At 40.7% G+C, this 15564-nt stretch overlaps 2 protein-coding genes across 2 annotated transcripts in view; both read right to left on the bottom strand.

Annotated features, from left to right (window-relative positions):
- Positions 1-15564, bottom strand: part of Desi2 (desumoylating isopeptidase 2) — a 167457-nt gene that overhangs the window by 98961 nt on the left and 52932 nt on the right. The window lies entirely within an intron of this gene.
- The window catches only part of LOC127697239 (cation channel sperm-associated auxiliary subunit epsilon-like), a 100883-nt gene that overhangs the window by 48325 nt on the left and 36994 nt on the right, over positions 1-15564 (bottom strand). Inside the window, exons 8-10 of the mRNA XM_052200235.1 lie at positions 7816-7922; positions 5009-5501; positions 1514-1991 (exon numbers count right to left, since the gene is read on the bottom strand). Coding sequence (XP_052056195.1) covers positions 1514-1991; positions 5009-5501; positions 7816-7922 — 1078 coding nt within the window. The remainder of the gene's footprint in view (positions 1-1513; positions 1992-5008; positions 5502-7815; positions 7923-15564) is intronic.

Raw genomic sequence — 15564 nt, 5'->3', positions numbered from 1 at the left:
TACCAGTGTTGACAAGTTGAAAGTCTGATAAGTATTGATTCCAAGGGGAGTGCTAGGAAAGGAGGAGATGATGCGATGCTATAAGGGTACTTTCTTGAAATACATGAAGAAAACTGATGTGCTATGAATTAAAGGGTAACATGGGGTCAAGAAAAAGTGATTGCAAGTTATGACATTTAATCCATAGGATTTCAAAGCTGAGGCTTAGGGGGGCTAAATGTCCTGAAAGCCTTCTTTGTAGATTTGAACATATATGACCAGAATAAACCTATGTTAATTTATGAATTGAACTATGTACATCCAAAAGGACCAACAATTTGAAAACATGATTTTTTTTTAATAGAGTTTGATATAGCTGGCCCCTAATCCACTATTCGTGAATACCATGATACACTTGTATAGAAAGGCCAGAGGATATGAAAACAGAGGCACTTTCTGGTAAGAGAAGGAGACATTGAATTGATGTGTGAGACAAGTAAAGGCAAAACAAACAAACAAACAAACAAACAAACAGAAAAACAAAAAGCAGTAATCAGGAGACTGGCTCCTTCATTGCAAGTTGCAGAGGGACATGTCCTATTGGCACCTTGAGTTCTGGCTCCTCTCTTGTAGGTCTGTAATATGAGGCTACAGATTGAGGTACTTAGTTGTGTGAACTCTTTAGGAACATTAAACAGTACAACACTCACTGATACAAATACATGAACCACTCTGTTAGCATCTTTCTCTCTCTTTCTCTCTCTCTAAATCTTTTGAGTTCACCCTTCTGCTCATGGGATCATGGTCTAATGAAGTGGAAACTTGAGGATTCTTTGGAGAGTCAATTGTGAAGATTGATTTTTTGCTGGGGTGAACACCTTAGGGAGTATTTTCCTGAAATGGACACTGGCGAAAGACTAAGGCAGACTCATGAAGGAACTTTTAGCTGAAGCAGACACTGGGTTTGAGTCTTCTCTGATCTTCACTCTGATGAGAGAGGCACAGCTGAGAACTTCTCCTGCCATTCCTCCTGGCCCCTCCTGCTGACTTGAATCGAGGCTGAGGCCTGGCTGTGTCTGCTAGGTCGTGTCACCACTGTTGCTAACCCGACTCAACTAAACTGGACTGCTGGTGTATCTCTGAAGTGTTTGTGAGTGGATTGAACTCTGTAGCCTGATGACCTGTGAAATGAACTGCTGATTTCCAGTCAACACAGGGGAGTTGCTTCAAAGAACCATTTCAAAACCGGTCCACTTCCCCCATATCCTTTCTTTCCCACTATCTCTGGTGGGTGGTGGGTTATAAGAAATGTTAATGTGTTTAAGAAACATCATTTAAAAATGGTGATCGAAAAAGTTTTTGAAAAAATTAAAGATACAGTTTAATACTGACCAAATGTAGAATCTATAAAACTTTAGGTGCTAGATATATCGCAAAAGCCATCAAAAGTACCACATATTGGAACATTTACAATCCCTATATAACTAATATAATGAGACCCAGAATACTTTTAGCAAGATTGAGAATACCCTACCTGTAAGAACGTTGTGGACTTTGCTGCCCTGTGATATCAATGACAAATTGGTCTCTCCTAAAATTGTTTCTATAGTTCCAGCTTCAGTGAAATTATTGTAGCTATAGTAAATGTGGTGTTCATCCCACATGACAAGATCAGGCATGGCTGAGAAAAGAAAGCGGAAATCTAACTGGCTCCCCACGGGCACCTGTAGTTCAAAGTCCTGGAGTGTGTACAAATCATGTTTTCCATTATATATCACTAGGCGAATGTTCCTGGTGGCAGCGCAGACAGAGCAGTGGGACAGCAGAAGAGCAGCCTCCCGTGGGTGCCACGAATACTCAACAGTCAATATTTCCAGGGTGTCGGTGTGGGGAAGCTTCAGAATTTTTTTTAGCTCTGAAGTAGTTGTTAATTTCACAAATCTAAATGTAGAATATCCACAGTAAAATGTAGTTTTTGACCAAGCTATTACAATGCTTTCTCTTTCTGAAAACTGGAAAAAGCAAATTAAAAAATCCTCAGTGATAGAGAGGCAGTCTATCAATTTCTGTCTATTTCTACTACATTGAAAGTGGAGAATAGAGAATGGGAGGATAACTCTATAGCCAAACAAATCCTGGCTTCCACCCCAACTACCTAAAGTAATAAGAAGTAAAGGGATTAATTACGAATTTTCTTTTAGTGTATTTCAGAGTAATACTTTATGCACTGAATTCCATTAAATAAAAACACATCATATTACATATATGAAAAGAAATCTATGAATTTTTCTGATATTTCTAACAGTAGAAAGAATAAGCATTATTTCCCTTAAAACTTTAAAGATATCAGTCTTTCCTTGCTTATTTATTTATCCCTCTTTCTAGGCATAGTGGTGTACACCAATAATCTCAGAAGTTAGGAAGCTGAAGATTAGGAGTTTGAGGCCAGCCTGGCCTATATAGTGAGACCTTGTCTCAAAAACAAACAAACCATCAAACCCAAATATTCCATAGATCAACAAGATAACAACAATAAAAGTCTTTTAATTTTTGTCATTTTACATGACTATCTATGAGTTTTATAAAATAGGGTTAATTAAAGTGTAATATTGACATGACAATGTGTTATGAGATTTATAGCATATTTAGATGTCGAATGATACAAAGCATTGTGGTATAAGTAGAAAGGCATAGTCAAGTCCTACTGGAGTGTGCATTAATTATTTAAAATTAAACCCCAGGAGCTTAAAGGTGATTAGTCTAAATTCAAGTACAGTTGTAGATTGCCTCTGGATATTCGTATTTTGATGCTAATTCTGCTTTCTCAACAGGAGATACCCAGAGGAGGAATAGATCACATCCTCAGGTGACTTCAGTTAAACCTCCTCATTGTAACTGGTCAAATAAAGGCTAGAGCCTGTGACTGGGCAGAGGGGGGAAAAGGTGGGGATGAGAGTTTTAGAGAGGATGAAAGAGGAAAGAGGGGGATAGATGAAGGGACAGAGGAGAGAGAGGATTGACAGAGGAAGAAAGATAGAAGGAAGATGGAGCAGAAACAGGTGACCTGGAAGAACCACAAGTAACAGATCTCATAGCTGGGGAATAGAATAGTGTAGTAATATATCTGTCCAATCTAGGTGTACAGTTTATAAATATTATAACTGAGTTCTGTTTTATTTACATGGGCTCATTGAGGTTAGAGATTTACCACAGCATATAGCTGCCTGTCTTAGTCAGGGTTTCTATTCCTGCACAAGCATCATGAGCAAGAATCAAGTTGGGGAGGAAAAGGGTTTATTCAGCTTACACTTCTGCATTGCTGTTCATCACAAAAGGAAGTCAGGACTGGAACTCAAGCAGGTCAGGAAGCAGGAGCTGATGCAGAGGCCATGGAGAGATGTTCCTTACTGGCTTGCTTCCCCTGGCTTTCTCAGCCTGCTCTCTTATAGAACCCAAGAGCACCAGCCCAAAGGTGGCACCACCCACAAGGGGCCCTCCCCACTTGATCACTAATTGAGAAAATGCCCCACAGCTGGGTCTCATGGAGGCACTTCCCCAACTGAAGCTCCCTGCAATTCCTAGATCAGGGCTAAAAATTTCAACAACACATTAGGAGGTTTTTGAAAGTCATTATTTTATGCAAAAAGTTAATTCCACATTCCTCCTTTAACACCTGATATCTGAACTCGACCATCAGAGGTTCTGTTTATTTTTTTTTAATGTTGATTCTTTTCTTTTCTTTTCTTTTCTTTTCTTTTTTCTTCCTTCCTTCCTTCCTTCCTTCCTTCCGGCTTTTTCTTTTTGAGACAGTGTTTCTCTGTGTAGCCCTAGCCGTCCTGGAATTCACCCTGTAGACCAGACTGGCCTTAACCTCAGAAATCAGCCTACCCCTGCCTTCCAAATGCTGGGATTAAAGGCTCAAGCCACCGCTGCCCTGTCAGAGGGCAATTCTGATGATAGCTAACATGCTGGGATTTGCATCTTCTTTGGGCCAGTCCTTTGGAACAGCCCTTTTTTATTTATTTATTTATTTATTTATTTATTTATTTATTTTCCTCTCGGAATTTCTCTATAGCAATGTTTGGATACAAGGTTAGGGTCTGAGTGGTGTTTGTGATCCTTGATGCTTGTCTTCTTGAAGGAACCAGTTTGGTGAAGACATAAGTTGAACGGAGGCTTATGTCCCAAAGTGTAGCTGGTGAAGCCAAGCAGAGTGGAGTGCTTGTGGGCTCCATGCTGTGGCGTTATAAAATGTTTTATGAGTCTTTATGAGATGGCTATTAGAACATCCAGGCTCTTTAGGATCTAAGAAGAGAATATTGCAAGAAAACTCTGTCTCATCTTTGCTACCATCAGCAGGAGCAACCTCACCCCCAAGTGGCCAGGATTCAAGGCAACTACCACTGTCACCCATTATTGAGCTGTATACTGGTCATCTTGGCTATCACATACAATCTAACATTCAACTTGAGACACTTGTTTTTGCTATAGCATATTTCCTTAGGATTCAGTCCTACAATGTAGTTAAAAACATTTACATTTCTGTGCAATATTTTTAATGTTTTGTAAGAAGAATGTTGTGGTGTGTATTATTTATATTGTTGTAATGATTTGATTAATTCTGAAAGCACACTAGGAATAGGGAAGAGGTTATGGTGGAGCTTTCTCAAGTCATTTCAAAGTGTGACTGCATTGCTTGCTCTGCATGAGGCCATACAGGATCAATTTTATACTTTGTCACTGGGGATGCATCTTTACTGCTAAGTGACCTCAGAAAACTTGAAACCAAAGGATACAGCTATTTATATATTTAGATAAATAACTGTGCCTACAGTACCATCTGAGCTTGAACAGGCTGAATCTTGTCTGATCATAAAAGCTAAGAGGGTTAGTACTTGTCTGGGAGTAAGAAAAACCATGCAAAATGCTACATAATCGATCATTGATATATTCCTGAACAAATTGTATAGTATTATATCTAATTATATGTTAGTAATGTACATGCTCACATATACCATCTTTCACTAACCTTATATAAATATCTAATCTGACACCATCTTCTTTTTGAAAAGCCAAGAATTCCAGTTGAAGCAATGCCACTGCTTTCGTTCAGTCTTGTAAACTCATTGTCTGTTTTTAGGTAAACAGTAGTTCCTGCTAGGATCAGAATTCCATTTTCATATAAGATCACATCCCTCAGATCGTGCCTTTCATCATCAGTCAGAATACCTGGAGGCGCTCTTATTGTGGTCCAGGTTCGAAAGGAATCATTTGTTTGGAAGGTCTCCTGATCAGTGGCCAAGAGAGCAAATGTAGAGATACAGGTGTGCCAGCTAATCAGCAACGGGCTCCCAGCTGGCAGGGCGAGAGGCAGGTAGTCAGCAGGATCGGACATGATTGGCATGGGAAATGCCAGCAGGAAGTAGAGATTTGCAACGAGGCAGTCCTGGAAAGCCACTCTGTTACCTCTTAACACTTTGGCTAAATCATCTGTAGACATTGGCATATGAATGACCCAGGTTCTAGGGAGAATACAAATGAGAAAGAGAAGAAACAGGAGCTGGCACCCTGGTCTTTCTGTACTGCTGAGGGAAATCTGAATGGTACAGTGATTTTACAACCATGCAATCTATCCATTCCTCAAAACATCAAATGTGGAGGGTACTGTGTGACTCCAATCGCACTCCTTGATATATACCGAGGAGAAACAAAACGTGAACATCTGCATACAGATGCCCCCAGCAGCATTGTCCTTAACAGAGTTGAAGAAGAAAATAACCAAAATGCTTATCAACTTTAGAATAATTAAACAATATGCCGAGCTTCTGTAACAGTGGCGGCATGTGTGAACATGCTGAATTCACAAAGTATCAATGTACAGACTGAATTAGTTTAAACTACAGTTTAAAAGGGTGGGATTATGTGCCATGTAAGTTATCTTGAACAAAGCTTGTTAAAAAACAGGAAAGGAGTGCCATCAGTACCAGGGAGCAAGGAGACTCCACAGTCTTCTGTGCACAGCCCACCAGGAGAGAGAGAGAGAGACCTCCCAGCAGCGCTTTCGCTTCTGAGCTCAGAGGTGAGATCTCCACCTTCTCTCTGGAGGGGAACAGCTAGGAGCACACAGGGCCTAAGATCAGTGGAGCAGCTGGGACGGAAGTCTTCCCACTGCCATTTGTACCAGTGACCCTGGGAAACTCCACAGGCTTCTGTGCATACCCCGCCAGGAGAGAGAGATCTACCAGCAGTGCTTTCACTTCCGAGCTCTGAGGAGTAAGGACTTACTCCTTTGTGGGCTTACAGGCCCACAGGAGGAACAAACTCCAGCCAGAGACAACAATACCAACTAGCACCAGAGATAACCAGATGGCAAAAGGCAAGCACAAGAACCCTACTAACAGAACCAAGGCCTCATGGCAACATCAGAACCCAGTTCTCCCACCACAGCAAGTCCCGGATACCCCAACATACCGGAAAAGCAAGAGTTGGATTTAAAATCGTACTCATGATGCTGATAGAGGGCTTCAAGAAAGACTTAAATAGCTCCCTTAAAGAAATACAGGAGAACATCAGTCAACAGGTAAAAGCACTTAAAGAGGAAGCACAAAAATCCCTTAAAGAAATACAGGAGATCATGGGTCAACAGGCAGAAGCCCTTAAAGAAGAAACAAAAATCCCTTATAGAATTACAGGAAAGCACAATCAAGTGAAGGAACTGAACAAAATCATCCAGAATCTAAAAGTGGAAGTAGAAACAATAAAGAAATCACAAAGTAAGACATCTCTGGAGATAGAAAACCTTGGAAGGAATTCAAGAGTCATAGATGCAAACAACAACAGAATACAAGAGGTAGAAGAAAGAACCTCAGGTGCTCAAGATACCATAAAAAACATTAACTCAACAGTCAAAGAAAATGCAACATGTATAAAGCTGGTAACCCAAAACATCCAGGAACTCCAGGACACAATGAGAAGAACAAACTTAAGGATTATAGGTATAGATGAGAGCAAAGATTTCCAACTTAAAGGACCAGTGAATAGCTTCAACGAAATTGCAGAAAACTTCCCTAACCTAGAGAAAGAGTTGCCTATGAACATACAAGAAGCCTTCAGAACTCCAAACAGATTGGACCAGACCAGAAAGTCCTCCCATCACATAATAATCAAAACACCAAATTCACTAAGAAAAGAAAGAATATTAAAAGCAGTAAGGGGAAAAGGGCAAGTAACTTATAAAGGCAGACCTATCAGAATCACAAACAGACTTCTCACCAGAGATGATGAAAGCTAGAAGATCCTGGGCAGACCTCATACAGACCCTAAGAGATCACAAATGCCAGCCCAGGCTACTATACCCAGTAAAAGTCTCAATCATCATAGATGGAGAAACCAAGATATTCCATGATAAAACCAAATTTACACAATATCTGTCGACAAATCCAGCCCTACAAAGGATAATAGATGGAAAATGCCATCACAAGGAGGGAAACTACACCCTAGAAAAAGCAAGAAAGCAATCTTCCAACAAACCCAAAAGAAGATACCCACACAAACAAATAAATAACATCAAAATTAACAGGGAGCAACAATCACCATTCCTTAATATCTCTTAATAACAATGGATTCAATTCCCCACTATAAAGACATAGACTAACAAAAATATTTCTCATGTAAATATTCAATTTTATTAGAAAATTGATGTAATTCCCCTATTGAAGAAGGTTTTTATTCTGTGTCATAAAAAAATTCTTTCCTTGGAAATCACATGTTAGGTACATTTCATAAAAGTCTTTTAATTTTTAAAAATTAAAAATGAGTTAAAAAATAATTAAATACCCTTCTGAAGTTAAGGGACCTGGGTGGTACACGAGCCTCTTCTCAGTTGTGAATATGGAAGGACGCTGTCCCAGGGTGTTCATCTGCTTGGTCAATACCATGGAACTCTGAAAAAAAATAAATAAATAAAGTTCCTCTTCTGTTATTTTCATAGCCAAAGGTATTTGGAAGTACTTTCATGTATTTAATGCTGTATTAAATTTGTTCTTTTAGTTAAGACACTGTTTATGCTTACATATTAAACATACTTTCATTATTTATGTTTGCTTCTTTTAACCATCTAGCTTCCTCCCCATGTCAATGTTATGAACTATAAATGTCACAGAACACGAGTATAGTTCAGTGGTAGGGCACTTGCTCCAGGCTATAAAGAAATATAAGATATAATAAAGGATCCAACATACTGAAAACATTATTACACTATCAGAATCTTATGTGAATGACAACCATGGAGATCCTGAAATACAGAAACCTAAGTTTTTAAATGTTTATTTTATATTTGTATTGCAGATAGGAGGTGTACATTGCCATGGTAAACACGTGAAGGATGCAGGACAATGTGAGGAAGTCAATTTTCTCCTCCTTTCACCTAGGTCACAGGGATTGAACCCAGGTAATTCAGGCTTGCAACCGAAAAATGTCATTTGCTGACCAAGCCTAATGGCCCCATAATTAAAAAAAAAAAAGTATGTCTGTTGGCATCTGAAATACTGGGGTGGTCCCCATCTGAAGCCCTTCATCTCCCCCACAAACACCGAAGGTCCGTAGAATTTGACCTTGAATACTTCTCAAGTATGTTCTTTTGGCTTCCATGGGCACTTGTACAAAGATGGCATACACTCACATATATAGATAAAGAAAGAAAAGATGAGAAATTGATGCTGCAGTCAATAAAAGGGTAAAAACCGTTCATCAAAGTTAAAAGCTTTTGTGCACCAAAGGACACCATCAACAAGGTAAAAAGACAGTCCACGTATGAAAGAAAATATTTACAAATCATATCCAGTATATTATCAATATTCAGACTGTATAGATGTTGTGGATTTTAATGTTAACATTATGGGTTCCCATGTTTTATGGGAATTGAAGCTTCTGCAGGTCAGACACTGTGGGTCCCTGACCCCAGTTGGCTCTAATTAGTAAATAAAATTGCTGATGGCCAATGCCTGAGCAGGGAGACAGACACTGGACTTTGAGGTTTCCTGGCAAGGAACTCAGGGAGGAAGAGCATCGCCATTGCCAGGGAGGGAGAAAGTCTCAGACTGAGAAGTGTAGGACGGAGAGACAGTGACACTGCCAACATGTAAGAGTTGGGGATCGTGGCCCCAGAGTGCTGCAGGCCTGGGTCCACAGCAGCCAGGGCAAAATATAGTTTTTAATAAGTAATAATTTGGGAATATGGGAGGGGAGAGTGTGTTAGCTGCAGGGAAGTTTGGATTGTGCTGTTTAAGACATATTAAAATAAAGGGCTATGTGTATGTCTCTCATTCATGAATCCACAACATTTGTGTGGTGGGGAGAATGGCATGCACAGCCACCAGAGAAATTTAGAGAGGATTAACCAACTATTGCAGCACATAGCTCTTAAAGCTTAAGAATTCAGAAAGACTGTGATCACAAATGAACAAAGACTTGAACAAACAGTTTTTTCCCAAAGATTATTTAAATGGTCAATAGGGACCTGAAGACATGGACAGTAGTATCATTGTTCATTAGAGAAATGCAAATCTGAACTACAGTGATTCTAGGAAATGTGATTCTAGGAAAGGTGGGGCACACTTTGAATCCACATTCAGGAGACAAAGTTAAGTGGATCTGTGAGTTGGAGGCCAGCTGGATCTACAGCAGCCGGGCAGTGGTGGCGCTCGCCTTTAATTCTAGCACTTGGGAGGCAGAGGCAGGTGGATTTCTGAATTTGAGGCCAGCTGGGTCTACACAGTGGGTTCCAGGACAACAAGGACTATAAAGAGAATCCCTCTCTTGAAAAACAAAAACAAAAACAAAGCAGCAGCAGCAGCAACAACAACCAGGCAAATGGCACAGTGAGATTCCTCTGTCATCAACGATGATGGCTATTTAAAGAAGAAAAACAACAGCATGGACTCCACAAAACCTAGAAAGTGGAACTGAGGCTTTGGAAGAATTGCATCCTTTCTGCATTGTTGGTAGGAATATAAGACAGGGCAAGTGCTATGGGAAACACTGCAGGGTTCTAAAAAAATTAAAGCAGAATTACCAGCATAGTTCACAATAGCCCGTAAGTAGAAACAAGACAACTGTCACTGAGAGACAAACAAAATGTGACATGTGGTACAACAGAGTATATCTTAGCTTTAAAGGAGTGTGGGAAAGAAAAGACAATGCATGAAAATCCTATGGCAACTGAAGAAAGTCACAAAACACAAACCTTGTTCAAATCAAATTACACTGCCACACATAATCTACAAGCCTTGGAAAGCTAACAGAAGAAATCAAGTTCCTTGGGAAACCTACTCTTGGATGTCTAGCTTCAGAAATGGAAGAAAATAAATCCGTTTTCCTTTGTTCTAAAGCCACTTAATATAAGGTGTTTTGTTAAGACAGCCCGAGCAGACTGAAATAAATATATATTTGAAATTAAATTAATGAATAACAGATAGTGAAATGTTAACTTCATTTTTGTTGTTTTGAAAATAGTCCAAATACACAGGTGCTTTGGCTGCATGTGTGCCTGTATGACATGTGCAATCCTGGTCCCCACAGAGGCTACAAGAAGTCACTGCCCTAGAAACTATAGTTAGTTATAAGTTGCACATGGGTGCTGGAGAAAAAACCCCAGGCCCTCTGGAAAAGCAACCAGTACTCTTAAATGCTGAGCTATCTATCTCTCTAGCTCAAGGCTGATTTCTTACTGTTAAGATGCAAATAGAAAGCCTACAGGATCGAATGATTTATGTGATAATAGACTAATAAACTGGAGAATATGAACTCAAGTTTAGCTTAACATACTACTGATATGTTGTGGGTTGCCCCAGTGCTGTTTTTAATTCTGCTTCCTCAAGAGGGACTGCCCCACGAGGAGTGGATCATGTACTCAGGTGATCTCATGTGAATCCTCCACCCATTCTAACTGGTCAAATAAAGGCTGGAGCCTGTGACTGGGCAGTGGAAGGGAAAGGTGGGGTGGAGAGTAGAGGAAGGGAGGGGAAGGACTGAAGAAGAAGAGGAGGAAGGAAGATGGAGCAGAACCACATGGCCTGGAAAAGCTGCAAGTAGAAAGGGGTCTCATAGCTGGGGTAGTGTAGTTAGTGGTACATCTGCCCAATCTAGGCGTGCAGCTTATAAGTATAATAATTGAGTTGGTTTTTTTTTTTTTACATGGGCTTATTGGGGCTGCAGATTTACTGCAACACAGATGTATAGAAAAATTTGTACATACATGTGGGCATATGCGTATGGATTAGTATAGTGACATCTGTTTGTTCTAACAGCTGAGATGGGACACCACTCCTGTCTTAGTCAGAGTTCTATTTCTATGAAGAGACAGCATGACCATGGAAAATCTTATAAAAGAAAGTATTTAGTTGGGGATGGCTTACATTCAGTCTATTATCATCATGGTGGGGAGCATGGCGGCACAAGGTATTGGAGAAGGTGCATAGAGTTCTACATCTAGATTCATAGGCAGTAGAAAGGAGAGTGACACAGGAGCTAGCTTGGACTTTTAAAACCTCAATCCCACCCCTCCAGCGACACACTTCCTCCAGCAAAGTCAAACCTACTCCAGCAAGGCCCCATCACATAATCATGTGTCACCCTCCAGGACTAAGTATTCAAATAGATGAGCCTATGGGAGCCATTCTTATTCAGACCACCACATTCCACTCTCTGGTTCAGTTAGGCTCATAATCACATCATAACACAAAATGCATCTAGTCCAATTTCAAAAGTCTCCAGGATCCTTCCTAGTCTCAACATTGTTTAAAAGTCCAAAATTCAAAGTCTTTTTTTAGACTCATGGCAATCTCTAAATAGTAAGTGCTATAAAAAATCAAAATAAAAAAGCAGATCACATAATTCCAACAAAAAAATGGCACAGAACATAAATTACCATTCTAGATGTGGGGAAATGGAGCGTAGTGAGGAAATACTGGACAAAACAAGAATAAAAAACAGCTGGGCAAACTCCAAACCCTCCATGTCTGAAGTCAAGGAGCTCTTAAGAACTCTAACTCCATCCAGCTTTGTTGAGTGAAACACACTTCTTTCTTGGGCTGGTTCCACTTCCTGTCTGCAGCAGCTGTCCTTGGCTGCATACCCCCGGCATCTCCAACATCTTGGTGTCTCTAACACAAGCCAAGCTTCACCTTCCCAGCTTCATGCAAGGGACGCGCTAGGCCTCCATACAGGGACACCGCTGACACATGTCTGGCCTTAGCAGCTCTCCTTAGCTATGGAGGGAGATTCTAAAAACCATTTCTTATACCTTGACTCTAAATCAAGAGCCACACGACTGAGCTGCCAAGCTCTGCTTCTGGCTAGGGCTAGAACATGGCTTCTGCATTCAACCATGTCTGTATCAGCTTTCTTGTTGCTGACGGTTTCTTTCAATTTTCTTTAATTCCTTTTCAAAGTTGGAAGCTCAGCTGGGTGGTGTCTTGCCTAAGGTCAGTGCTCCCTTTACTCCACTCATCATCACACTTTCCTGTAAACTTTCTGCCCCCTGACCACTGGATTTAAGTGCACTTGCACTTCCTGGTGCTCCTTCCTTTCTCAAACAACACATTTTATACTTTTCCTTGAGTAGCTTGTTCTCTGCACTGTAGATCTGCATACGAGTGACCACTAATAACCACATGACTGGAGTTAATGCTAGACAGTCTTGAAATCTCCTCTGCCAACACTGCTAATTTAAAACTCTTCCATTTAGCCTCAGGCAGAATTTTCAGAGAGGCATCCACAATCTTCACCAAAATACCACAAGAGTGATCTCTGGGCCACTTACTAATATTGGTCTCCTCTGAAATCTCTCGAGCTAGGCCATCATAACCTACATAGGTCTCAGCACCCCTGGCTTCTACATGCCTAATGATTGTGGCTTGTTAATCCCACCTTAAAACATTCAGATACACATTCAAACGATTGCAAGGGTTAAAATCAGACCAAGGCAAACCAATGTTGGGAACATGTCAAAAGGGATACATAAATCTAATTAAAGGGTTACAGCAGATGGCAGCATCATGTTCTAACCCAACACATGTGACAAGTACATAAACCTACACTGATGTAAACAAAGCAGTGAGCAAATAAGTAGGTCAGAGTAACACATAAGTCTTCCACACAAAAAAGGTATAAAATATTAAATTATGTAAATTGCTTTAAGAATGTTAGTGTAGGCTGGAGAGAGGGCTCAGTGGGCAAGAGCACTGATGACTTTTCTAGAGGATCTAGATTCAATTCCCAGGACCCACATGGTAGCTCACAACTGTCTGTAACTCCAGTTCCAGGGCGTCTGACACCATCACACAGACACACGTGCCAGCAAAACACATTAAAGAAAAAAAGTAAGTGGAGGGTGAACCGACTCAGTGGATAAAGCAACTTGCCACCAAACCTGATGACCTGAGTTTAATCCCTGGGACACAGGTGTTAAGAGGAAAATTGTCCTCTGGTCTCCATATGTGTGCTGTGACAAGCATTGCGTGCACACACCTTGTTAGGTTACATTGGTAGGACAGACCCTCAGCATGACCTGATGGCAACAGCTGTGGTCCTTTGTGGTATTCCTCTTTGAGACATCTAACTCCAGACTCATTACTAGAAAAAAATTCTCAATTTATTGACATTCTGCAAAATACCTGACTGGGAATCTTCAAAATTGTCAAGGTCACAGAAAACTTATAGAAACTTACAACTAAGACAAAACTGGGCAAGCAAACATAAACTACTACACGAATGGGATTTCAGAGCAGAAGGAGGAGGTATTGGAGAAAACTGAGGAAAGGCCTATATAGGCCTTAGTTAATAACAATATATCAATATGTCATAGCTTGTGACAAATATTCAAGTATAAGATAATAATAGGAGGAACTATCTTTGCAATAATTATGTAAATGTAAAATGATTTTAAAATTAAAACTTTAACAAATTAATGGAAGGTAAGAAAATATAAGCCTTGTAGTTTAACTCTTTCCAAACCTTCACATAAAGTGCCTGTATTTCAAGGACAGAGAAATAGTTGGATATTTTCTTATTTCCATTTTTCTTGTTAACCAAGAAACAAAAACATACTATACTAGTTTTCTGTTTTAATATGGATACCATGCTAAATTAGAACACAACTATGAATACAATTTTTAAATAACAGGAAGCTCTAAATGTGAAATAGGAGCTTTGTTATACAACCAAATAAAAAGATAACTTGGCCAATGAATGGGCTTCGGCTGGATAAGGAAGAGTTAGTGACCAATGACCTGGGGCAAGTCAAAATACACCTCTGATGTCTCTTCCTCCACAACATTCAGCCGGCTGGCAACCCCCAACTCTTCTGATGGGCTACCTCCTGCCTTTGTTCCTGGGAACAATAAGGCGCCTTACCTTGACTATCAACACCGCCCCAAGACGGTTTCACCAGACACCCAACAGAGACCCCGCCAGGCTGAAGGCAGGCGACCCGCTGAGACCTGGAGCCAAAGAAGACTCACAGCCCTGCCTTTGATGTGACCGGCTTCTGGGAGGGGTGGCGGATTCCCCCAAGACTATATAACATGTCATTAAAAATATTAAAGTTACTCTTGACCGGATTACACCGCCTTGACTCACATCTCTCTTGCCTTAACCTCAAAATTCTCTTAACAGGCAACCCACCCAGTTCACATGTAGCCACAGGCAGTCTACATATTGGCGCCCAACGTGGGGCTAATACGGCATGGAATATACAGCAGAGGTCTAATCCTGCGCTTCTTGGTGTAGCTCTGGCGAGTTCAAAGATAGATTTCCTTGGCTCGGCAGCAGCTGTGTTGCCCCACAGACTGTCTGTCCTGGATGAATCGGGGCCTGGGGCGGGCCACTCCTTCCGTTTCCCGACACGGGTCTGTCTTGAATATTAGTTTTGGACTTGCATCCCTTCACCCATTGATTTCCTTTTCTACACTTAGGGCATGTTCTTGGTGAACAACCTGATTATCCGTTTACAGTAGCCCTGTTATCAGGGCAATCACTTTTTAAATGACCCAGACTGTCACATTTAAAACACCTTCTATTTCCTCATCTCTGCGAAAGAATTCCCTGAATGGTGGTTCCCTGTAGAGCTGTAGCCATTGCTAAACCCTGATTATACGAGGGACCAATCTCAGAACAAAGACGAATATAACTGGCTAAGTCTGTCTTCCCCCTATGAGGTCTAATCGCCTCCCGGCAGGCCGCATTATCATTCTCGTAGGCTAGTTGGGTAACCAGCGGATTTTCTGCCTGAGAATTTTTGAAAATTCTATTAGCTGTTTTTAGCAATCTATCCACGAAATCTTGAAAAAGTTCATCGGGAGCTTGTTTGACACCTGTTAGATTCTCACTAGGATCTCTCTTTGATGGTAAAAGATTCCAAGCACGGTGGGCAGCCACCGCAATCTGCGCATACACTGTGATGGGAAACCCCATCTGGTTAGTATTCCTTTCATATACACCTTCTCTAAGTAACAATATCAGTATTCTATTCTGGATAGCCTGCCTGAGTATTAGTGGTGGCAGTTCTTTTGCTAGCCTCACGCCATT

This window comes from Apodemus sylvaticus, chromosome 12 (assembly GCF_947179515.1).
Source record: "Apodemus sylvaticus chromosome 12, mApoSyl1.1, whole genome shotgun sequence".
NCBI classification, from domain to species: Eukaryota; Metazoa; Chordata; class Mammalia; order Rodentia; family Muridae; genus Apodemus; species Apodemus sylvaticus.
This window is presented reverse-complemented; position numbering and strand designations above follow the sequence as displayed.